This window comes from Neolamprologus brichardi, chromosome 13 (assembly GCF_056152115.1).
Source record: "Neolamprologus brichardi isolate AB-2024 chromosome 13, ASM5615211v1, whole genome shotgun sequence".
Lineage (NCBI taxonomy): Eukaryota > Metazoa > Chordata > Actinopteri > Cichliformes > Cichlidae > Neolamprologus > Neolamprologus brichardi.
The window spans coordinates 27,219,411-27,245,742 of record NC_142116.1 but is presented as its reverse complement, the minus strand read 5'-3'; the positions used below and the strand labels follow the sequence as shown (position 1 = coordinate 27,245,742).

General features: G+C 40.9%; 3 protein-coding genes across 4 annotated transcripts; 2 read left to right on the top strand and 1 right to left on the bottom strand.

Moving 5' to 3' along the window:
* Positions 1–454: 454 nt before the first annotated feature.
* On the top strand, positions 455–5,612 carry inaa (internexin neuronal intermediate filament protein, alpha a). Of its 2 annotated transcripts, none has more exons than XM_006808069.2 (5): positions 455–760; positions 1,647–1,877; positions 2,182–2,709; positions 4,415–4,539; positions 4,996–5,612. In XM_006808069.2, the coding sequence occupies exons 1-5, from the start codon at positions 467–469 to the stop codon at positions 5,111–5,113; spliced, it is 1,296 nt and encodes a 431-aa protein (XP_006808132.1). In that variant the 5' UTR covers positions 455–466; the 3' UTR covers positions 5,114–5,612. The 2 variants fall into 2 exon arrangements, with proteins under 2 accessions (XP_006808132.1, XP_006808131.1); XM_006808068.2 differs by having other exon boundaries at positions 4,939–5,612.
* Positions 5,613–6,760: 1,148 nt separating this feature from the next.
* pcgf6 (polycomb group ring finger 6) lies at positions 6,761–18,862 on the bottom strand. The gene is made up of 10 exons (XM_087850397.1): positions 18,385–18,862; positions 18,029–18,128; positions 17,671–17,767; positions 15,594–15,649; positions 15,440–15,499; positions 14,141–14,258; positions 13,526–13,553; positions 13,010–13,108; positions 7,762–7,848; positions 6,761–7,644 (listed from the first exon to the last, which is right to left on the bottom strand). Exons 1-10 carry the CDS (start codon positions 18,454–18,456, stop codon positions 7,594–7,596), a joined length of 768 nt encoding a protein of 255 aa, XP_087706523.1. The 5' UTR covers positions 18,457–18,862; the 3' UTR covers positions 6,761–7,593.
* Positions 18,863–23,413: 4,551 nt separating this feature from the next.
* On the top strand, positions 23,414–24,766 carry LOC102790347 (uncharacterized). Its single transcript, XM_006808067.2, has 5 exons — positions 23,414–23,659; positions 23,745–23,837; positions 23,915–24,169; positions 24,286–24,378; positions 24,500–24,766. Exons 1-5 carry the CDS (start codon positions 23,567–23,569, stop codon positions 24,671–24,673), a joined length of 708 nt encoding a protein of 235 aa, XP_006808130.2. The 5' UTR covers positions 23,414–23,566; the 3' UTR covers positions 24,674–24,766.
* Positions 24,767–26,332: the final 1,566 nt, after the last annotated feature.

Here is a 26,332-nt window from a genome sequence, read left to right as displayed (position 1 = left end):
CTCTTTCTGTCAGACAATTTTTTTTCACGTCTCTGAATTGAAGCGACTTTTGCTTGGCTCATACTACAAACTGTTCTTCTTTCTCCCCTCAACCACAGAGCTTGATCTGCGCTAATAAGTATCCATCAAACAAGACACATACACCCACAAACGCACGCGCGCACACGCACGCACGCACACGCACAGATAAGGAGAGGTGAAGTGTCTTCGTGGCTAATTCCATCTGTTCCTTCATGTTTTGTTTTCTCAGTGCACACAAAATAAAACACAGACGAAGTTGAAATATGGGAAAAAGTTATCAGCTTGATTTTTTTTCTTGAATGGCTAAACTTCGTTCAGCGTGTTCGTTCCGCTGGGCAAATATTACGAGTCCCGCTGTGCGTAAATGGTTCGCTCCACCCGCAGTTTTATAAGCTCCTGAAAATCTCTTTACGCGTCACGGTGTTATCTCTGAGTCACAGCAAAGATGAGCTACGGAGACCGCTACACGTCGTCCTCCTATCGGAAGATTTTCGGGGATTCTCCGAGATTCCCCGTCTCTTCCTCTCGCATGAGCGGTGGGTCTCCGCGGGGCTCCCCGAGCCTTCGATCCATGGCAACGTCGCGCAACAGCGCGTCCTCTGTGACCCTGTACAGACGGGGGGGACGGACCTCCACCTCTTTCTCTACGGTGCCTACCGCCTCCCTGGACTTGTCCCAGACCTCCGTAGTCAGCAATGAGTTCAAAGTGATCAGAACCAACGAGAAGGAGCAGCTGCAGGTAGGTGTGATCACAGCCCGAGAAACGAAGCGGAGTTGCAGGAAAGAATGCGCAGCAGTGTAAAGGGGCCACCCACGAGCTCACCGTGGACCGTTACACCTTACAGTTTACTTACCTGTCTAGTTCAGACAAGGTTGCAAGACTTAATGACAAAGAAGCAGATACTTCCCTCCGAGTTAGATGAAGACCAAAATAGAGCCCAAAGGAAAGTGACAGATTAATTCTGAAGGGCAGCAGACACATTCTGGACATGGATACAACAACTGCTAACACGAGAGCCAACTTTGTTAAAAGTACTGCAAATTTTGGTATTGGCCAGTAAATAAATAAATAAATCGATAAATGCGCCTGTTTCTAAAGGACTTTGGGTCAGTTTCTGTTGTTTAAATGTGTTATTAACAAAATAGATGTGACAGTCAACAAAAAAAAGCTTCTGACATTTTTCACAGTGCATGTTTAAGGTATAATTATTCATTTATTATCAAAAAAATTATTTAACATTACTGAGTGGGCTACATACTGAAGTTAGAGGACAGAAACAAAGTAACAAAGTGGACTGATTCTAGCGCTTTTCTACTCTCCCAGAGCACTAAGCGCTTTATATAACATGCCACATTCACACAAGCACTTTCCTCTATTCTTTTAAGTGATTTCTAACTAACACTCACACTCCGATCTTTGCATTGGAGAGTAACTTGGGTTAGTATCTTACCCAAGGATATTTGGCATGCAGACGGGGGGAGCCAGGAATCGAACCACCGATCAGCAGATGACCTGCTCTACCTCCTGAGCTACAGCCACAGGCAGCTTCCGGTTTGATGCCTGTCATGTATTGAATATGCTAAATATTTTTTGGTAGTAAAAAAGTGTTTATTCTGTTGCACAGGGTCTCAATGACCGCTTTGCCATGTTCATCGATAAAGTCAGACACCTGGAGCAGCAAAATAAAGTGTTGGAGACGGAGCTGGTGACCCTGCGGCAGAAGCAGAGCGAGCGGCCCCGCGTCGCTCATCTCTACCAGCAGGAGATGAGGGACCTGCGCTCGCAGCTGGAGGAGCTGAACAGGGAAAAGAACCGAGTGCTGATCGAGAGGAACAACATGGAGGACGAGCTGCAGGTGAGAGAAAAGGGCAGGCTTGAAGAGGCGAAAGGAAGAAGTTTCTCCTCTGTTTGAATTTGAGTTAAAACAAACAAAAACATAGATTGTACTTAAAAATGGACACAAACATTTAAATGGATAGCATTAAAGAGATCATCTCCAGTACAGTTGTTACAAAGGGGGAAAATAAGAGGAACTGCAGTTTTTAGCTTTGTTCTTTCAGGCATGAAGGGGGCAGCTTGTTTCAGAGCTAGAATCCACATTAGAATCAAACTTCTAGCACTTTTTCACTTCTTAACCCTGCTGTTTTGTCTCATTTTAGAAGCTAAGTGCAAAGTATGATGAGGAGGTGAGAGCGAGGGAAGAAGCTGAACAGACCCTGAGGTCCTTCAGAAAAGACGTGGACGATGCCGCCGCTGTCCGCCTGGACCTGGAGCGCAGGGTGGAGTCCCTGATGGACGAAATCTCCTTCCTCAAGAAAGTCCATGAGGAAGAAATTGAGGAGCTGAGCAGCATGATGGAGGCGCAGCAGGTCTCTGTGGAGGTTGAGCTCGCCAAGCCGGACCTCACCTCAGCGCTGAAGGAGATCCGCAACCAGTACGAGTCCATTGCCTCCAAGAACTTGCAGTCGGCTGAGGAGTGGTACAAGAGCAAGTTTGCGAGCCTCAGTGAGCAGGCCACGAGGAGCAACGAGGCCATGAGGGCCAGCAGGGAGGAGATCAGTGAGTTCAGGAGGCAGCTCCAGTCCAAGACCATTGAGATAGAGACCCTAAGGGGTGCCAACGAGTCTCTGGAGAGGCAGATCTCAGAGATGGAGGATACACACAATGCTGAAGTCACAGCAATGCAGGCAAGCAAACAGTACCTTTAAAGCAGTCTTTTGTACATTATGTTATGATTCATGCATAAATCTACAGTTAAAGCAGAACTAGAACTACAAATTCCATGCAGTTTTTGTGAGACATAAACAGCAACAATAAGAGGCAGAAATACTGTGCTACTCATATACGATCGTTGGATGAAGGATTATTCGATCAAACCTGAGTAAGAACTGAAACTGTAAAAAGCCAAAGTTGAGACAACTTCTTTTAAAATCGTTTGGGAGAAATCTTGGAAGGAGGTCATAATTATCTGTAAACCTATAGAATAATAGGATTGAAAGTCTGCAGATATCAAGGTCAAGTTAATCATCAATTATGTCACAGCTTGACTAAAGCTTTTGGCTAACAGCACACAACCCGGTGTCCCCATGGTGTCAAGGATTTAGTACAAGGAATCCAGCATACAGATAATCCTACAGAATAATTGTGATCAAAGACCCTCTGAAAGCTGTTTTTTAAATTCTCTCAGGGTTTACCGTGACATTCATTCAATAATTAAATCAGATCGATGGTGTGCCTGTTAATTAGAACCCATTTCTTATTTTTTATGTATCTCAACTGCTCAACTTAAACCCAATCTGAACAACTCAACTGTAAACATAATGGAAAAAAATTTACAGCCACACTCAAAGTTTTAGCTAAAGATAGGCTTAGCCTTGGTTGTTTAAACCCATAACGTCCTTACACTTCATGTAACTATTGCAAATTAACAGCCCTCAGCATCTTAGTGGTGTTCGCTTTATTAAATATTTTCAGGCATGAACATGATATGCACATCTGATTATCTCTTTCACTAACTGAAATTTGGGGGCTAGGGTTTTATTTTTTGTGTCTGCCACTACCAAACCCACCACTGACCACTGGAAATTGACCACTCATCTTTATTTGAGAAGATGCAATATTCACTACAATATAGTTCAATGAAGAAGAAAACTACCACTTTCATGTTTGTGCCATTAAAAACGATGCTATGGCAGTGAGATTGTTAGCTTAGTTTAGCATAAATTAGATCATAAAGAAACAGGGGGACTCTGAGAGCCTCCTTATGAATCAGAAAAAAGACATATTATTCAGTGAGCTTTTGAGATGCTAATAAAAGCATTTATTACATTTGGAAAGGTCCATGCTAGTTTTTTTTTTTTTCTCATGTGCTAGGCTATGCAAGCTAGTTGCTAGCTTTAGCTTCAGAATTAGCAACATTTTTTCCTCTAACAACAAAAAATTTAAAAACAAATTCACAAAAAAATGTATTGAGGCTACAATAGGGGGACACTTGACTATCTTTAGCTGTGGCACAGAGCTGACCTTTGGTGTGTGGTCGGCAGTCTAATCAGCCTCTGTGGCTGTAGCAGTTCTTAGTGAATTAAGTCTGAATGTCTATTAGCTTAACATCTGACCTGCTCAGTCGGATACAGGAAGGCCATCTGGCTTTCACTGGCTTTTTACGGGCAGTAAAGCTTAGTCCAAAGGTTGTTGAAACAAAAAGGAAATCCCTTAATAAACTTTAGAGGCGTCTTTATTACAGGAAACTACAGGAAAAAGAAATATCACAGAAAATGACTCAGAAAACAGAAAAAGTACGGCTACTGATTAAAAAAAACCAACTCTATTTTGGTGTCATTCATTTGACAGTGGTGATATTCTACATCTATTGTCTCATTTCCATTGTAACAGGACACTATTAGCCAATTGGATACTGAGTTGAGGAACCTGAAGAGCGAGATGGCTCATCATCTGAGAGAGTATCAAGACCTGCTCAATGTCAAGATGGCCCTGGACATCGAGATCGCTGCTTATAGGTGCTAAGTGGATTCAAGAAAATGCAACCCTATCTTTTAGCTTAAAGAGCAAATAACATATGTATTGATTAAAGGTATTGCTTTAGTTCAAAGACCACGCAGAATAGCACTGTCTGATGAGGTTTTCCCAAAATAAAGTTCAAATAAACCCTCTTCAAGTTACATGTACTCCTTCAGTCTCATTGAAACTATAACTACGAATACATAAATATCTTTACTAACAATTAATTGGCACGTCCGAGCAGTAGGGAGGCTTTAATTTACCCTTATACCAGTTGCAGAAAAGTAAATCTCAGTGTGTTAACCTTTTATTGAAGTTTCTCTGAAAATCAAACTGGCTATCTCTTGATGTACTCTATTTGTGTGCAGCTTGACATTTGTTTCCTATGATCCTATAAGGAAACTGCTGGAAGGGGAGGAGACCCACTTTAACTCAGGGATGTCCTTCAACTACAGCTACCAACCTCGAGCCTCAACCAGCTCCTCCAGGAGGGAGAAAGAAGGAGGCGCGAAGGAAAGCTTCAAAGACGTCAGCGAGGATAAAGACGAGGCGGACATCAACTCCAACAACTGAAGATATACGGGGAAATCTGACATCATAGTTGTTAAGTCTGAAACAGATGTTTTGGAAGTAGTCTCTAAAGTCAGTGTTTTGAGTCATAGTCAGCATCCTGTATTTGACATTTTTGTTGTAGTCTTAAATATCTCCATTAACAACCGAAGAGAGCTAACATGACACTCCAAACATTAACCATAGTACTAAATGCTAATGGGGAATCTTTCATTTTGCTGCTGCAGTTTCATGCACTCAAACCTGTATGAAATGAGAGGAAATAGACATTGCTTAGAGTTGAAGGCGTGGCTTTTATTTACCCACAAATTAAGGTTGTCAGTTCCACTTGGATATCACTAAAATGATAAGCAAATAAAATTACATGACTGGAACTGTGGTTTCTTATGATGACTTGAGGTGGCAGACAGATGTTATACTTTAATGAATGGAACAATAAATCTAGCTTCTCCAACTTCTTTCGTGAGTTTCTAACAATTATCAACAAGCTCCTAATCATGTGTTAAGCAAATAACTGTCACCACATGCTTTCTATAATCTAATGCAGGGGTGGTGATCATAAGGCTTGGCTTTGCTTGGAAAAGACTCCAATCTGGCTCACTGCATGGCTTTGGAAAAATAGTTAATAGAAAATCAAATGATGGAAAGTTCCTGTTTTTTCCACTACCTACCATAGAAAAAATATTTGTGAATGATTTTACAAGGTAATCTGGGCAACCAGAACCTTTTCTACAATTTTACACATTTATTTCTCACAATGAAAGCCCAAAAAGTCGTGCTGGCATATTTCTTTCATTTACTATAGCTGCTTTGTTTTTGTTTTTTAAAACATGTAGAAACACAGATACAAGGTTAAAATTGTCCCTTTTCTTATATTAACCTCCTAGGACCTGGCGTCCACATATGTTGACATCACATTTTGGGTTATTTAGACCAAAATACTCAATTTTGCTGTACAAGGGCCTGATATCCACTCACGAGGACATTATACTGCTACTGTTCTATCAAAATTTTAAATGAATATCTTGATATGTGGCTCTTATTTTTGTTAGAAACAAAAAATCTGCTAATTCTTTGTTTTTACATTCATCAGGACCCAATCAGCCCAAATATCAAAGAGAAATTAAAAATACTGCCGTGGAAGAGTTCGGGTGTTAGGAGGTTAAAACATTTCAGAGACTAAATGAGCAGTTAAACCTCTTTACACTGACAAAGGAGAGTTTGACTTTGAGACGACAGTTGTGATTTGCCACTTCATATATGACTGACTTGAACTGGAACGGTCCACTTTAAATGCAAAATGAGTTTGACGTTCCTGATCTACAGGCTTTTATTGCACAGTATGTAGTGGCCGCATGTGCGTCACTGGTGGAACATTGACACTAGTGTCATTTCCCCCATAGGAACCATGTAGGTTAGGTGTACTGTTTATGGACAAGTGGATCCATAGTGTAACGGTTTACACGTTTGCCTAATGACAAGCAATTTCACAGATTTGAGCCCAGAAGGAGACAAATGCTTTTGGATTTTTCATAGGAAACTACTTAATACGCTAAATTATAAAATATGAACTATTTTAAATGCTTTAGTCCATCCATTCAGAGCTTTCTAAATCTCTAAAAACAGAGATCAAGGATGAATCAGGAAATATTTCTCAGTTGTGCTTTTATTAATTCAACCTGAAAAAAGCAAGTACAAACATTTTTTTTACCAAACCATATCAAAGACTTTATACAAACTCCCTTTAAATAACTGCTTTTGTACTCAAAGTATTTTTGAGCTGATCAGTTTTTTCTATTAACAGCAGAAGGAAGTCAACAGCTCTTAAAAAAAACTATCAAGCTCTAAGAAGCAAGCGTTAACATACATAAATCTTTGGTAGTGGCAGTCCTTTTCTTGCAGCCCTTTAAATCACAGCTTTGTAGTCAACATAAATCATTAAAGACAATCCCTGGGTTGCAAAAAGTTGGGTAAACTAGACAGATGCTGCCTATATTGCTATAGCAGCTTTAAGAGTTTCAGATCCAGTCACAGTGGTTCAGTCCAGTTTCCGCTACAGAAACAGTAGCAAACAGTTTTAAACAAATCTTCAAACAACAGCCCAGCAGGAACAGAAATGTGTCATCTTCATTTATCAGGTCAAATTCATGTTATACACGTGGGAACCAAGTAGTTCAGATGGATGTCATCTGTGTCCAGCAGATTTGTGGTAACTATGAACTAAAGATAATCATCTTGTTTGTTAAAAATTCAATCAAAACAGTTCATTTTCCAGTCTGCTCAATAAAGAAGTAATACATTAAAGTTTGCCAGGTGCCAAATGTGGCTATGTTCAGGTTTGAATTTTATATGTTTTGTAATCAGCTAGCAACAATTCATTAGAGTCTAATATCCAAGACCTTTATGAAGACACGAGTCTTATAAAGAGAAATAAAGACAGTCAGTTCAGCAGTTCAGATCATGGCTAAATCCACGCCTCATATTTAAGACTGGGAGGGCAGCACCAAGCCAAAGTGTAGCACCAACAAACCGTCCTGGAGGAAAGACAAACAAAAGCAAAGTGATTACTCACAGGATGATAACTCCAGCCTTCTGTAAAACTTCCAATGTTATTACAGGTTAGTCCTACTACGTGCTTTTCTGGTTCTAACCTGTAGTGCATCTTCGCCCACAAAGTTCTGTACTTCTTTGAGTGACTGGTAGTGATCTAGGAGGTGATCTCCACAAACCACATCTACCTGCCGGACACACACAGACAGCATTACAGACCATCACAGTGATGTGATTCCAAGCGAGAACATTGGGTAAAAATCTAGGCATTCAATCCAGACCCCCAAGCTGAGGTACAAAATTCTGGATTTGCAGTTTGTAACAGATCCTGACAAAGAAAAAGACCTACAGGAGGAGTGTGGCCATATTTATCAGGAGGAAAGGCGAAGTCTTTAATTTCAAGAAATCTGTACCAACTGTTAAACACGATGGTGAAAACAGCTTCAGTGGTTTAGATCTAAAAAAAGAGAAGGCTGAAGTTGGGACCTCAAACCTACTCACAATACAAAGCCTGTATTTAAGTCCTAGCTGTGCTAGCAAAGCAAGCATTTTAATGCAAATCCACAAATCCTGCGCAGAAGACAGGTCAAACCTCCTACCAGTTATCTTAACACAAGTATAATTTGGACACTTCTCAGTAAACGCAAAATAAAGAAAACTTTGCATAAAATTCATGAGTCCCCCCCCCCCCCTCAAAGACATAAACATACTTCAAAGAAATTATTCTAATAGCGACATCGCCTTGACATTTCTCAGTGTGTAAACTTTGGAAGCAGGACGTAGACACTAGAGCAGGGCAATATGACCAAAAATATTTATCACAATATACATTTGAAAATTTGCGATAACGATATAACTGACGATATAATTGACACTAGACAACTCCACAACTTTATTAGTGCAAAAAAACCCATCAATGTATTTTCACCTAAACAAGCAGCTGTTTTTTATGCGCATTAAAGTTATATAAAAACGTAACAGTGGAAATTCCTTGCTGACAGTTTAACCAAAAGGCATTTCCAGTGGAAACTGGCCAACATATCCTCAGCATAACCATGTATAATATCCACAAAACTTAAAAGAGGTTATACACACACAATACGGTAATATTATGTTGAAGCACAGTACGCCTCCACGAGGCTCCTGCCTACGATAGCCGTAATGCTCCGACAATCCATCAAGCGGTGCGGGTTCGTAGCTTAGCAAAGTCGTACTAAAACATTTGACAGACTTTCAAACGCCGTGTACGACATAAAATCGTTTCGAGGTCAGTAAACACAACCAGAATTCATACATAAGGCACACGGGATTATAAGGGGCACTGTCAATTTGCAAAAAATCAAAGGATTGATTTTAAGTGTGCTGTATTTTCCAAAAAACACGGTAATAACAACGGCTCGCTAGCATGCTCTACCAAAAATAGTGCTTTATTGTGTATCTAATGGACAAAAGCTAAACCAGTTCCACACCACTGAAGTTGCAGCATTTTTACAAACCAGTTCTGCCTCATCCGTTTCATTTAACGATCCACTTTCGCTCTTCTCATTCTGCGTCGCCGCCATGTGCGTATGTAAACAAAGGCACTGTGCATGCGCGTTTTACCCATATTCTATCGCGATATTTCATTTTCCTATCGTTGCCCAACATTACACCGGTATTACCGTGAACGGTATGATATAGCCCAGCCCTAGTAGACACCTGGCAGTTATAAATTAAAGCCCAACAAGATGTAAAAGCTAAGGTGAACCTCAGACTGTTGGAAGATCTCCTTCATTAAAAAGTGACCTGTAGGTTTGTCTAGACAGGAAACCTTAGTGTCACACTGAGACCAGGAAATCAGTGTAAGCTGCTAATCCTCTCCCCTGTGTTACGAAATACAAAACGCACAAATACCTTAAAACTCTGATCACAATTAATGTTTCTCTTCTGGAAATGAGGACAATTCTGATATTAAGTTTATATATTTGCAGCACAAGTCATCTCCTACTGCAGGTTCACTACTCTGAGACAGAAATATGGTATCACTGTTCTAATAACTAGACTCTAATCAGATTACAGTTGTATTTAAGGACTCTGTTGTCCTTTAGAAGCCGGCAGCCTGCTGAGTTTTGACCTGAGCTGCTGAGTCATCAATGTTCAGCTTGTATTCCCTGACGTGTACACTTGCACTCCTCATTCCTATTACATTTTGATGTCTGGATAACTTTTGGGAACTTGGGAAGTTCTCATCAGCCAGTGAAACTGAAGAAGCCTCATAGAAGAAATGGGAAACATCCTCCAGACAATCCTGATAAACACTCAATAATTCTCATCATACGGCTTTTAGCAGAGCTCAGACAGACAATGTGTGATGGTAGTTACCGGGTTACAACAAGGACCCTACAGCGCCACCAGACACTCCTCCTCTCTCTCTTTGATTGGAAATAAACAAACGAGTTGGAAAATAAAAAGCCGACAGCTGTGCTAACCAACACTGCGTCATTGTTAATAAGAGCAGCTGTATGTTTATTAGGGGTGCAACGATACTCGTATCGATATTGAACCGTTCGATACAGTGCTTTCAGTTCGGTACGCATATGTATCGAACAATACTAAATTTTTAATTTATTTTATCAACTTTCCTTCTGACGGTGCTGTCTGTGTTGAGCGCTCAGTGGATCTGCGCTCGACAGTGCAGCCTAGGCGGACTAGTCGAACACAGATTCACTGAGCGCAGGGCAAGCTAGCTAGACAGAAGTTAAGCTTGTTGCAACATGGCAAATTGAACCTCCCCCACCCTCATTCAGATCTGGTGTCTGGAACTATTTTGGTCTTCATGTGACGTATGACCCTGAAGGTAAGCGAGTCATGGACTAAAGTAAAACAGTATGTCAGATGTGCCACGCAATGCTCAATTACATGAGTGGGAACTAGTGTGTTAGCGCAGTTAGCTCGTTAATGTGTTGACGCTGTCCAGCCCCACACACGGGGCGATCCGCGGTAGCTCGTTAACAGAGATTTGCCGTGTTGTGGCGTTAACCTCATTTCAGATTAAGGCTGACAGCACTAGTGGGAACACAACGAATATGACTGCACATTTACCTGATAGCATCCTAGTGCAAAGACAAGTCGAAGCAGACAAAAACAACAAGCACGCATACAAACTTTACCCGAGTCATTTAGACAGCCGTTAGCACATGATTCTCCTTATGGGGACCTGATATGTTTAATATGCTGCTGAGAATATAGCCCAGAAGAAGCGTATAGTATAGCTTTTATTTTGGAAAGAGACATTTCTCTGTAATAAACTCTCTTTTCCAAAGATGAGTGATTCCTCAATCAGATACAGGGCTCGCAAAATCGCTAGCCCGACGTCCCGGGGCTAGCGATTTTTCCAGTCGGGCTGCCCTGCTCTGCTCGTCGGCCTATCGTAGGAAGGAAAAATATATGTCAATGCTTTTGCATTCTTTCGGAAATGTAGCTGGGTAATTATGTCATTGGCATCGGTGAGCCACTGTCAATATGTGACATACTGAAATCGCGTTTGAATTTGCGCTTGTTTTTTGCTTTCACTTTGCAATCGCGTGCGAACTGTGTATAGAGAGCGACAGCACTGATTGGTGAGTGATGATAATTTGCGCACCAATTCCTCTGACATCGTCTTATCAATCGTTAGCTTACTATGCAAACATGACAAGTGAAATCTCCCGCAGCTTAAACATGTGAGAGGTTGATCACGCAGAGAATCGCTGAGCGTTATGTGAGTGCGTGTGTAAAAGCAGCAGGATATATATTTTAGTTCTGCTGAGCCAAATAAGACAGGTCAGGGTGAAGAAGTGACAGCCAAAGAAAAGCTTACCACAAAACAGAAAAGTTATGACAAATCAGACTATAAGGCAAAAAGAAAGTGCAGCTTTATGGTTTCATGGACAAAAGAATTTCTGTGGCTGCAATATGACGAGCTAAATAACCAGGTCTACACATTAGTGGTCCGCAGGTGCGCATTCGCTGTCAAAATAAAAAACGCACACAAGATAAGAAGTTGCAACGCGTGTTTGCATACATAAGATTTTCAGGAGGAGGACAGACATTTGTTTAGAACTCTTAAAGATGTTGAAGAAGCTCCTTTAAGCAATTACTGTGATGTTCCTCCACCTCCAAAGAAATGTCAGGAGTCCGAACCACAAAAGAAGCGCGTATTCTCGGAAAAGTGGTTGCAGGAGGTGAGCTGGCTTCAAACAAATGATGAACGCACAGAGAGGTGGTGCAGAATGTGCCGTGAAAATTTAATAAATGACAAATTAATAAAAAGGCATCAACATTTTTTTGTGTATCGAAAAAATATCGAACCGTGACACCAAAGTATCGAACCGAACCGAACCGTGGATTTTGTGTATCGTTGCACCCCTAATGTTTATGTATAATACATTTGAATGCAGCAATGTGTGACCACATCCTGCACTGAGGTGTGGACGGTACCACGGGAGGAACCAAAGCTAAAGTTAGATAAACTCAGCAATCCCATCTGATACTCTGTGTGTTTGCAACGTCAGCTGGATAGTGTAGTGGTAAGACTACTAAGTCACAAGTTTGATTCCCACCCGGTATCCAGTAAGGGTCCTGGCTAGACCCCCCCATGCTAAAACCAAGCCCTGGAATGGCGCGGCTATGTCTGCAGCTCGGACAAAATAATTTCACTACATGTTGTACTCTGTATAATTGTGTATATGATAAATAAAGGTTTGTTAGTTTGTTCATACACAGCACAAAGTGACGTTTAAAATACGATTTGATAAGTGAAGAATGTGAGTAACAGCACAGGAAATACTTGCTTGGGCATTGTTTACCTGTGCTCAGTTTTCAGTGTTCTTCAATGAGTTTCTGTATTTTAGACTACTCGACTGGTCTTCTCTCTTGTTTAATCCACAATGTATGTATACATACATGTATAACAAATGAGTCACCCTCGACATCCCTACTTACTATCAAGATATGCAGAAATGCATCTCTTGCCCCACTGCAGCTAATAAAGGGTCCGGTGAGTTTATGTCAACCAAATATCACTAAAATAAACTGCAGGAACAAATCAGAGCGTTAAAAAGCCTTAATGCTGTAACATTCCTGGAGTGCAGGTTTCCATGCAAAACAAACCGATTCAATGTGCATCATCCTCCACAGGTGTATGCTGCCCTGAAGTGTGCAAAATGATTGACAATACATTTCTTTATTGGATCATGCATTTCCTGTCTGCACGCCCTTTGACAGCCCTGTGGGCTCATAGATTGTTCCTACTTTAGAATAATATCCACACACTTGTTGTTCTCTTTAAGTGTGCAGTCTTGCACCGAGCTGTAAGCCTGGCAGATTCACCTGGCAAGATGGGCTCAGCTCCATCTTCCTCCTGATGAAGAGCTCCACGTGGCGAACGGTGGCCTCACCTGACACGCGGATGTACCGCCTCTCCAACGGCTAAACGGAAAAAACAGAAACTGTATAAGACACATTTATAAAACCAAGACAACATTTTCACCCTCTCTAACTCTGACACCGATTTCTTGTTGTTAAACGTTACACTGAAACTGTAAGTGAGGTACTTTTTGCTCACTGTTTCTTGTAGCCTAGCCATGTCATTGCCCCCTCCCACCCACATAAAACCCCAAACTAATGTTACAGTAAGCAGGCTTGAAGTTAGTGAGGAACGCGCTGCAGCTGCCAGCATTGCGTCCTAAAACACGGGAAAAGATTGAACCATTTAAACTTTGTAGCCTATAGATATATGAGAACCACAAAGGAAAACATGAGACACAACTAGCCTTTAACAGGTCCTGAAATCAACGTGTTATAAGTGTTATAATCATCTAAAAGCCTTCATATTAAAGACTTTACCTTGTAGTTGCAGATGCCCTCTTCAGCCCTGAAAACAAAGAAGAGATTCAAGAGATATTCAAGTATTTGGCTGTAAAGAAGCTGTCAGTTTGAGACAGTGGAACCACCTGCTGGTATTTCTATGTAACTGCACAATAAACCTGAAAAACCCATGTTTAACTTCATTCATCTCAATCGTTTTTCAAATCAGATCTTTAATGTAGGTCAGATTTGAGTATCTGGATGTCAACTTATCTATAAAACAAAAACATTAAAATCGCGTTCTGCTTGACCTGGCTGCAACTGACGCCGACACCAGATTTAAGCAGCAGGGCTGAAGCACTGTCCAAATATGACTGAAGCAGAAGAGTGTCTAAACAAAGCCTTGAGATGTGGAGCCAAAAACTAAAAGCACCATCCTTTTACGAGTCTCTCATAAAAGCATAAAAAGATTGTCCACCATCCTGCTGACAGCAGTAACTGCTCTAATCAGGAACCACAAAGCAGTGACTGAACTCTCAAAACAAGAGCTAGAAAGACTGACCACAAGTAAATTGATTGGGAACAGTGTTATTCTCACTAATGATTAACAAATAATAAAATAAAAACAAACAACCATACAGTACAAATGTTTACCCAACAAATTCCAGGAGCAGAGACACATCCAGCTCTGGAGGAACAGTGAACACAGACTGAGGAATGTTGTCCTTCTTCTGCCTCTTTATAACAGCAGGACATGGAGGGGAGACGATCACTACAAGAGAGGAAGGAGAACCCTCAGCACTGCTGTGCTCCATCTTTACACTTCCAGTTCTTGATCTGTAAATCTAAAAAGCATTTATACTCGTTTCTAGTCTGACATTACTACGCTTAAGGAGTAACACAGGCTGCACAATTATAGCACAGCTCTAAAAATGTCAACCCTTAGCACTCCGTCTATCTTAAAGTAGCCCTTTAATGAATTCTGATCAGGATATGAGAGCTGACAGAGCAAACATCCACAGCAACAGAAATTACAGCGATACATCAAATTTGGAGTTTGCATTTCAATCATAAGGCATCATCAGCAGAAGAGAAAAATGTTTGAAAATGAGCGAGAGGGGGGAGCGCTGAGGCTTCGGGCTTCTCTTGGAACTGCGTCTGTGTTAAACCCTTTAAAGCCGGTCAGAGCGGGCACGCTCCGTTTTGCGTAACTATTTTTAAATCCCGGTAGCACTGCAACCACGTAAGCTAGCGCAATAATTTTTTTTGCATATGAAACCGGAGGAGTTGTACTTACATCTTATGCCATCAGCTTGTCCTCAGTCACAGTTTCCTTCCACATATAGCTTTGCAAAAACTGCATAAAAAGCGCTTGCAGCAATAAAAACAATATTCCAGAAACACGCTTTGCCGATCCAATCAGCTGTTTGTAACACTTCCTACGTCCATCAGCGCGAACTATCGCATGTCCACCATGACCTGCCCGAAACCGGAAGTGACGTCATTTTGCGGAAATGTAGTTTTTTACCACCAGGGCCTCATGAGCCTATACTGGTGTTTTTAAAAGTTATGTTTGACTTTATGACTTTCTGTGTCGTTTCTGGGATGCTTAGGACTCAAATTGCACTGATGGAAATAGTTTATTTTGATGCACATGCTATTTTTTTTGCAAATTTGCATTATAATATTTATTTTCGTTTTTCTTGCAGTATATAAAAATTGGTGTATTTCAAAAATAAAACTATGAAGACACTTAAAATAAATTTCCTGTGGTAGGAAACTATTTTGTGCAACTTTTTGTATTTACAGTTTTGAGGGATAAGCCTCTTAAATTTCTCTAACTAGAAATATATGTTAAAAAAACAATAACGATTTTATATTTTTTTTGTAGTTTATTGCACTTTTTTGCAATTTATGTAATTACTATGCACTTCAACAGTTGAAACAGGTTACCTGGTTTTGGTACATCCAGTCCTCTCTCTTTGTAAAAGTTGCACATTTGTTCTCTTTCAACTGCATTTTTGGGGGGAGAAAGAGAGAGATCCCATTAAAATGTGGACTGGAAAATGCAGCACATCAAATATGCTTCATATGCCTACATACTTACGCTCTTCCAAGAAGGGAACCATTTTATAAACTATATCCTGAAGTTGTCTGTCAGGCCTGCAGGGAAACGAGACTCAATGCATATTCATATTAAACATGGCTAAAGTTTCCATTGGGGAGGTCAATGCGTGTTCAAGTAGTCCCTGGAAAAAGGTGAGCATCCCTTACAACATTTTTTCACTAGTACCTACTCAGCATGAATCGACTCAGGTTTTAGGGTTTTTCATTAGGTGGTAGCACCTGGTATCAGGTAGAGCAGGGCGAGATGACCAAAAATATTTATCACGATATACATTTGAAAATTTGCGATAACGATATAACTGATGATATAATTGACACTAGACAAAATACTTTACAACTCCACAACTTTATTAGTGCAAAAACAAACAAACAAAAAAAAAACGCATCAATGTATTTTCACCTAAACAAGCAGCTGTTTTTTTATGTGCATTAAAGTTATATAAAAATTTAACAGTGCAAATTCCTTGCTGACAGTTTAACCAAAAGGCATTTCCAGTGGAAATTGGCCGACAAATCCTCAGCATAACCATGTATAATATCCACAAAACTTAAAAAGAGGTTATACACACACAATACAGTAATATTATGTTGAAGCACAGTACGTATCACTCCACGAGGCTCCTGCCTACGATAGCCGTAATGCTCCGACAATCCATCAAGCGGTGCAGCTTCGTAGCTTAGCAAAGTCGTACTGAAACATTTGACAGATTTTCGAGCGCCGTGTACGACATAAAATCGTTTCAAGGTTAGTAAACACAACCAGAACTCATACATAAGGCACACGGGATTATAAGGGGCACTGTTGATTTTCAGAAAAATCAAAGGATTGATTTTAAATGTGCCGTATTTTCCAAAAAACACGGTAATAACGACGGCCTGCTAGCATGCGCTACCAAAAATAGTGCTTTGTTGTGTATCTGACGGACGAAAGCTAAACCAGTTCCACACTGAAGTTGCAGCATTTTTACAAACCAATTCTGCTTCATCCGTTTCATTCAACAATCCACTTTCACCCTCCTCATTTTCCGTCGCCGCCATGCTTTTTCCGCCATGTGCGTATGCAAACAAAGGCACTGTGCATGCGCGTTTTACCCAAATTCTATCGCGATATTTCATTTTTTTTATACCGGTATTACAGTCAACGGTATGATATGGCCCAGCCCTAGTATCAGGTACCTTTTTAGTGCCTACTCAGCCAGGGTGCCACGTGATTTGAATGTTCTGAAATGTGACATCAAAAGACTGACTGGGTAGCCAGTGGCATCAATCGAGTCATGAGAGCGACTCCATTTTTGGAGACATTTTTGAAACCCGGCTACACAAAAGCCAACACTGTGCTCCCAGAATCTGACAAAAGTCATAGACAGAGCAGCAGGTATTCCATCACCTTAATGTCCTCCATTGTTGTGTTGTGTTTGTGTTATGTACAAATGACATAATGGGACTTTTAGCCGCGTTGCTATAACAACCCCATGCACATTTAGGAGGTACTCAATTTTAATGGAAAACAACCAAAACTGAGTCAAGTTGACACTAATGGAAAAGAGACACGCTACACGTCTCTAGGCTCAGGCTGCTGGGGTCACTGTGATAGACTAAAAGCACTCATTTCTTCTCCACTCCCCTGATTTCAGTCCTGTCCCGAAGTCTTGAGCCACCCTTATTTCATCATATTCTGCTATGAAAATATGAAATCGTTTCAGTTATTTTTTTTTAAAAAATGTGCACATAATGGTTATTCAGCATATAAAGCACTTTACAGATGGAACTGCGTGGCAGATCAGCCTCATACGATACAAGACAAATCAACATGATTGGCTGAAATGCAGCACCAAACCATGACAGGCTGTAAGAACTCACTGCTGTACGTCTCTCCTCACCTGCTCTGTACTCTGTACAACCATCTGAACCAAAACTGTCTACTGACAGTAATGATCTGGCATAAAAGTCTGCCAAATCACAACATGAAGAGCTACTTGCTGTGCTGACCCCTTTTGAAAAAAAGCACCTGAAAGTTGCTTAGATGATTCCTATATGACCAAAATAGTCAGACTCACCTGATGTTGTAAAGAGGTTGTGTCTGATGGACAACAATGCTGCATGTGGGACACTTGTTGCTGTAGAAGAAGTGCTTCACGATGCAGCTTTTGCAAACTTGGGGAGGAAAGAAAAAGCACAAAAAATACTTTTCAGACATCAAATACTCATTTCTCACATGCCCACAAACATTTTTAAGTATCATTTAAATAAATCATTTACAATGCAAACTATAAGAAAAAAGACACTGCTTCATATACATATTTCATGTATTTGTGGCAGTTACAAGAGTTTTGCACAGCACTGCATAAATGCTGATACAACCATTATTCCCACCACATTAAATCATTAAACGCAGCAGATAAAGATGCAACTCACATGTGTGCAGACACTCAGTGATGGTGGTGGCATCTATGAGGAACCCACAGCAAAGGGCACAGCGGATGTATGGATAGAACTGATTAAGGGGGAGCGTGGGCTGTGGAAATGTAAACAAACCAAAGTAAATGATTAAATGATTTTTAAAAAAATCACTATAACCTTATAATTACTATGCGTCAGCTACTATTTATATTAACGTGTACATTCCGTGTAGTGCATTGTTCTGCTAAGTTCAGTGGGCAGGACAGCTCTTGAACAGTAGATATAACTGTCAGAACAGCATGAAAAGCCGCCTCTATTATGAATAAACAGCAGGAAAAAAAACACAGGTGAGGGAACACCTGTAAACGCACCTCGTCCTCGGAGTCGCTGTCTGATGCGTTCGCTGACCCTTCATGACTCCTGCGACCTAACGGCGATGACATTCCCGCTTCAAAACCCTTCACTCGTCTCTTTTAGTTACGGCCAAAATGGAAACTTAAACAGCTTCCTCTGGCTAAATTTCAGCTTTGCACTAACGAGCGACGTTTTCTTTAAGTCTGGCTAAACTTGTTTTTAAGTTAGCTTGGCTAGGCGGCTAACGTTAGCTGGCTTATTATGCATCACCAGAAAAAAAAACGCACGTGAAAGCGGCAACCGTCTAGCAGCTAACGTTACTGAAAATGACTAAGTAAAAGAAACATCCTTCAGACGTACTAATGCCTAAAAGTTACATTTAACATAAAACGATATCACGTCCTAACTTAAAGCACTTTGTTGCTTTCTTCATGCTCATATAAACAACTCAATTTCCCTCGCTCGTGTTCGGCGAATGGCGACTATATTACAACTTCCGGTCTGGGTACTTCAAAATAAATGTCATCTGACCCTAGACTTGAGCATAAATTATACGTAAAACCTACTCTTTTCTTTATCACTAATATATAATTAATATACTGTATTGAATATATAGTGGCTCTCAAGTGTTCTTTAAAGAAACTTTCAAAAAAACAATTGTATGCCTGTCTTTATGTGTTTAAATAGCTGCTGTTGTTAGAAAGCAACTGAACCTTCACAGACTCTGACTCAGCAGGCAGGTTGACATGTGCCCGTGAATGACTCTGAAAGTGTTGTAGCGAAGGGTTGACTGCCCTGTATGAGATACTTAAGGCTCATGGAAATAGACACTTTGTAATGAATCAGTGAAATTCCTGTTAATCCTCCTGCACAGAAATTGGCTGTAATTCAATAGGCGAACAGCAGAGGGTGCTTCTGAGACAGTCTTAAATGAATAGCTAGTAAAGGAGCTGAACGGCTAAACTAATTACTAGAGCTCCATCCACACGAAATAAAGTCCAGGCAATGTAGTGACCAGAGATCATAGATAGAAAGTTAACTATAAGCTGTTGGTTGACTGAAACGTGGCAACAGCCTAATGATTTTGTTTCACTTAATGGCTCTACTCCATCTGAGTTTGTTTACATCTGTCAACCTGGCAACTCCGGGCGGCCTCGCGATAATTCACCGCAAGCACTGGAAAGTTCTCCCTGTCTCTGCACCACCCTTCAACTCATTTGATAACGTCGCTACTTGGATCTACTCCCACCTAAGCCAAATAATTTTAAATGACTTTGCTGCGCTTCTCACTCATTTCTCGGTACTTTCCCCAAATTTAATAATTGGTGACTTCAATATCCATATGGACAATGATAAAATCCCTCTTTCCAGAGATGTCTTGTCTGGAAAGTTTTGGGCTTCTACAATACATGAAATTTTCTACTAATTCTAAAGGTCATATCTTGGATTTGGTCTGCTACTCTGGCGTTACCTCCACTCGCTGTAAAGCCCCAATCTGATCATAAGTTTATTTCTTTTACTATAAATACAACAGCCTCAAAAACTTGTACTCCCCGTGACATCACATTTAGGAAAATTAATAATATTAACCCTGCTGATCTTTCATCTGCCATTTATGATTTTCCATTTGTTCACAGCACCTCATCCCCAGATGAACTTGTTTCTCACTATAATGTCAACCTCCACAACCTTCTTAACATATTTGCTCCACTTAAACACCAAACTGTCGTCTCATTTTCCCGTTCAGCACCATGGTTTACTCTTAACCTGCGCCATCGCAAAGCTAAAGGACGCCAAATGGAACGTCTGTTCAAGAAAACTGGACTTACCATACACAAAGAAATGTATAACGATCATATCTGCATTGCTTCAGCCAAATCTGCATACTACTCTGGTTTAATCAGCTCTAGTAAAGGTAACTCCAGGTCTCCCTTTTCATTGTTTAGTAAAATTACAAAACCTCCGGACTCATTCCCCTCTCATATGGACTCTGCTGACTTTTGCAACTCTCTTATGTAGTTTTTCACTCATAAACTGTGAAGTAGACTTTCTGTTTCCCTCACTGTCTTCCTCCCAGTCATTTTCATTTTTACTCTTCCCTCCATAGCTGATGTATCAAATCTTATTCAAAAATCAAAATCATCCACTTGTCAGCTTGACCCTCTTCCCACTGTGTTAGTTAAAGCTTGTCTTCCCTCACTGGCTCCTCTTATAACTAGTATTATCCACTCTTCCTTTAACACTGGAATTATTCCTCCATCCCTGAAAACTGCTCCTGTCACTCCAATTCTCAAAAAGCCGGGTGCAGATCCCAATAATTCTGATAACCTCCACCCTATATCAAACCTCCCCTTTATTTTGAAAATCCTTGAGAAAGTTGTTGCCTCCCAGCTTCACTCACACCTCAATGACCATAATCTCTACAAACAATTTCAGTCTGGTTTCCGCCCCATTCATAGTACAAAAACTGCTTTGTTAAAGATTACGAATGACCTTCTGATGGCAGCTGATTCTGGTCTTTTAACCATTCTCATCCTTCTTGATCTTAGTGCGGCATTTGACACAGTTTCTAATAATATCCTCCTGAACAGATTAGCATCCATTGGCATCAGTCATACCCCCCTTGCCTGGTTCACCTCATATCTCTCAGACCACACTCAGTTTATCCAATTTAATTAAGTCTCTATCCTGTTTCTGCTGGTGTGCCCCAGGGTTCAGTATTAGGGCCTCTTTTATTCATTATCTACATGCTCCCTCTTGGCCAAATATTCCAAAAATATAATATAAATTTTCATTGTTATGCTGATGACTCCAAACTTAATTCATCCCTTCCACCTACCTCCCTCTTGAACTGTCTTATGGAGATCAGATCTTGGTTCTCCTCCAATTTTCTCAAACTTAACAGTTGGCGTGTGTCGTTGGCACAGCCTCTACCTTAACCAAATCTCACAATTTCCCCATTAATATTGAAAATTTCCCCATCCTTCCATCCCCGCAGGTAAAGAGTTTGGGTGTCATACTTGACAATACTCTCTCATTTCAGCCTCACATTAATTACATAACCCGGTCTGCATACTTTCACTTACGTAACATTAACCGACTTCGTCCCTTCCTTACTCCCCGTGCTGTTGCCATCCTTGTCCATAGTCTTATTACTTCCCGAATCGATTATTGCAACTCCCTCCTATTTGGTCTCCCCAGTAAGTCCCTCCATAAACTTCAACTTCTTCAGAATTCTGCAGCTCTGGTCATAACTCGTACTCCCTTTAGAGCACAGGTATCAAACTCCAGGCCTCAAGGGCCGGTGTCCTGGAGGTTTTAGATGTATCCTTGATCCAACGCCGCTGATTTAAATGGCTAAATTACCTCCTCCACATGTCTTGGTGTTCTCCAGAGGCCTGGGAATAAACTAATCATGTGATTCAGGTGTGTTGACCCAGGGTGAGATCTAAAACCTGCAGGACACTGGCCCTCGAGTTCGACATCCCTGCTTTAGAGACTATATCACCCCACTTCTTCAACAGCTTCACTGGTTGTCCAGGATAAACTTTAAAATATTAGTTCTCACGTTTAAGTGTATTCATAACCTTGCCCCTCATCTCTTTGATCTGCTTCATATCACCACAGTTTTCCGCTCTCTCATCTGCTACACATAGCCTCCTGCGTCAAGTCACCTCTGTTTCCATGGTAACATAGAGATAAGCAGTCCTAATGGAGTTACATGTTGCACTGATATAACCATCACAGTTAAGACATGCTGTTATAGATAAACCAAAGCAGCATTTAGAACAGACCTTACATCAGTGTTAGGGGGCCTTGTGTTAATGTAGCACCTCTCTGAGGAACATGAACCGGAAGGAACCACTGAACAGGAAAGTAAACATCACACGATCAGAAATAAATCTGTAGACTTACAGAAAGTACTCTCAGCTTACTTGGACTTTATCCTGTAATTTTTTTAAAAACAAAACAACAAATAGAGCTCGTCAGCTAATTCACAAGAAAGGTTTTTTCTGTCATTTTGTGAAATACCAACAGCAAAAACATATTTTTCTATTTTTTAACGGCTGAGCTCAATGATCTCTCAAAACAGGAATTGTTTTCAGTTATGTCGTCGTTTACCTATAGGAAGTGTATTTCAGCAGAGATGGGAACTGATAAGAATTCAGCCGTCCTGATTCCTTATCAGTTCACCGGGTTCTCATTGGCTCCACTCTCAGAGTCACCGTCGTCACTGAGCAGTATATCAGGCATTCATGCAAATTAATTGCTTGCTGTGGATGTTGTCTGTGCACATTGGAGCTGTTTCTGCTCTTATCAGTGTTGTTGTTGTTTCTAAAAAGTAACGCAGTATGTTAAGTACCAACTCCAAGGAGAAAGTAATTCATTACAGTACTCATTACTTTCACATTTCTCCATAAGACAAGTGAAACACACTGTTTCATAACTAGCATTTAACAAAGTAAACTTATAGGCCATAGGCTAAACCTACACAAATCCCAATCCTAATGAGAACACAGATACGATCTTTCTCCTGGTATTTAGATATGAAAACAACAATAAAAACCAGCAAAAAGAGAATTTAACGTGACAGCAGCCTCGGTGCGTAGCTGCAAATTAAAACGTTGGAAAAAGAAGTTGCAGAATTCAGTTTTCCAAGGACACAAATCATACTGTACTGACAGCCACCTTTCTGCAAACAACAACAACAAACAAAAGGCATTCCCGGCTGTGCTTTGTATGTCTACAGTCAAATATGTGAAAACCACTTTTCTTTTCATGTCATGACTTTAAGTAACAGTAAGGCATTTTTACATTCACGTGTCACTTGAGTCCAGAATTGCTGTTATAGTTAAACAAAACTCATCACTCGCCCTGGACGTGTGAGTCCATGTTTTCTATTTCACAACATGAAATATTATTTAAAATATGAATGGGGTCTGAATGCCAAAATTAAGTTAGTTCTGCTGTAAAGTGCAGATTTGCATCATGTTGCTAGGAAACAAACTGGTTTGAATCAAATTAAATGTATTTTCAAAGCTGTAACAGAAATACTTTTAGGATTTCTGGCCTACACTTGGTTACAACTCAGCTTATTTTACAAATTTGTTTTTGTTTTTCTTCAGTTGACATGTGACCAAATCTGCACTTAAAAGCTGTATTCTGAAATTACAGTTAAGTTTTTGATGCATAATTGCAATGGACGCCATCAGATATGAAAACTGCTATGCACCCAGTGAGGTTTCCAAACAGACGGTTCCTTCAGACTGGAGAAATGTTGAGTGGACCAACGTACGTTTCCCTTCTGCTTTCTGAGGATCACAACAGGACGTCAGCTCTGTGCTTTGCTGTCTGACTCTGTGCTTTACTCTGACAGAAAATGAAAGTCTATCTGGATTCTGACCAAGCTGTTACTGCCAAGGATCTGCTCAGCATGTTCTCACCTTTTGGATGTGTCATCTCTGTTCAGGTAACTGTCTTACAAACGTGCTTTAGAAATGCAAAATTCACTTTAATTTGCTTCACGATTTTCCTCTCGTACTTCAGACGATTGTGAAAAACAATCACAGATACGGGATGGTGCATTACCGCAGTGCCGATGAAGCTGCCGTGGCTTTGAGGGAAATGAAGAGCAGCACCAAAGTCTTCTTTGTAGCTCAAGTAGGCATCAGGGAGGTCAGAGAGGGCCCCAAGGATAAAAGATCCAAACGTCCCCATCGAGCACCACCAGGCAGCTGTAGTTACCGCCCACTGCACAGACGTCCCACTCTGTGGGAACCACTGTTTCCAGCTTACAGACAGGTAATGAAACATTTGGACTCCCACAAAAAAGAAAAAAAATCTTAAGGTTTGTTTTTTTATGGCTGATGATGGATGTTTTGATAATTTTATGAAATCTTTTGTTTTTCTCTTGTCAGACTGTGTCTATTGAAATTGATAACCTCCCACAATCTCGGTATGAAATAGACCTGCTGCTCAGCCTCCTCCCTCCGACCACCATTGATGTAAAGGTGCTTACTCTCCAGCATTTAAAAGCACTGATTCAGAGAAATACATATGTACAGAGCACTGAAAGTTTTAAATACTGTTTCTATTGTTTTAACACGTATGCTCTGTATTATGACCGTGCAGATATGTAAGAGAAAAGCCTGTGTGGTCTTGCCGGACTTCTCCAGTGCCTTGAGCCTCAGGGATTTGTTAAACAGTGCCCTTCACCACCTCCGCTTTATCTTTTCACCTCGTGGAAGACGGAGGTGCCCCACAGTGAAGATATCAGCAGCCGGCACCTTGCTCTGCTCTCGGTGACCTGTGACCTCTGCATGCTGTTACACATACAGATCAACACAAAAGCAGCAAGAACCCAACTTCAGTATAATAATAAACGTAAATGCTGCTGTAGAGCTGGACCCATTATTTCTGCATTACATGTGTTACTCGATTAAAACCAGAGAAAACAGGAGCTTAAAAGATGGAAAACAATAACAAAACCAACATACACAGTGATCATGGAACCTGAGTGGGATATATTAGAGAGCAAGTGGCCATTTTTTCCTCAAAGATGCTGTGCTAGAGTCAGTAAAAAGCACAAGGTCCAAAATGTGATGGCTGGATGGCTGGGTCAGCTTTGGGTATCTCCAGATCTCCAGTTCTTGTGGGGTGTTCCTGGTCTGCAGTTGTCAGTATGGTGAACTAAGAACAGGGCCATAGGCGGCCAGTGCTCACTGATGCATGTGGGGAGTGAAGGCTTGGCTGTGAGGTCCAATCCAACAGATGAACTAGTGTAGCTCAAATTACAGAAAACATTAATGCTGGTTCTGGTAGAAAGGTTTCAGAATACACAGAACATCACAGTTTGCTGTGTACTGGGCTGCATAGCTGCAGACCAGTCAGGCTGCCCATGCTGACCCCTATCCACCACTATGAGCACCAACAATGGGCACTTGACCATCAGAACTGGACCACAGAGCAATCCGGTCGTTAAGTGATGACGTGACGAATCCTACTTCCGGGCCTAAAGTAGTCTGCGTTTAATATGGCTTTTGTGTTGTTAACATGTTTAATGTTTTGTATTTTCTTCTATTTAATCTCAAAAAGCTCCTAAAACAGTCAGTGATCACTGTTGACCTTCCTCGGCTTTTATTACCGCTAATCATTTATTTAAGCTCAGTTTTTAAAACCTTAGGATGTAACTACAGCCCAGCCCATGCAGCAGTATATGAATGACTAACCTCGTATTGTGGATGGATTATCTCAGTTGTTCTGCTGGCTGAAGTTTGGTCCTTACAGCATCCTGCCATGCGATTACATTTGTTCCTGACCACCGAGAACACTCACGTTAACTTTTATCGAGTGGAAAAAAAGTTAGCTTGTTTATATTATGCTAACATAGCTGTGTCGCTAGCGGTCACGTAGCACATCATTATACCACCTAGCCCAACTTCAGTAACCCTACAAACGTCACTGCTGTTTAGTTTTCTGTCTTCATTTATGTTGGAAGTGATAACAGAGCTGTACGTTTGAATTTGTTTCCAAAACCACAGTCAGGACATGCTATATTGTATTTAGATAGATGCTAGCGACCTAACTTCCTGCTAACTTCTAACTCCGTTAAATGTCATAAATTCCGTTTTCATGGATGCCTGGATGTTAAACTCAGTTGTTACACCTGGTAGAGCAGAACGCTGATCATTTTATTAAAGATGAAAGACTTTAGACAGTTTTTCAACTCGCAGTAATGCCATAGTGATCGTTTGATATATGGACCTGCAGTGGAGTTTAGGCCCAGACACGGCTAGCGACGTCAGACTAAATGACCGGATAGAAGAAGGTGTCCTGGTCGGATGAATCACGTCCTCTTTTACATGACATACATGCCTCGGTGCATGAGCCTGTGTGTAGGTGGCGACTGCCTGGTACCAGGATGCACCGCGGGAACAACACAAACCAGCGGAGTCAGTGCTGTGC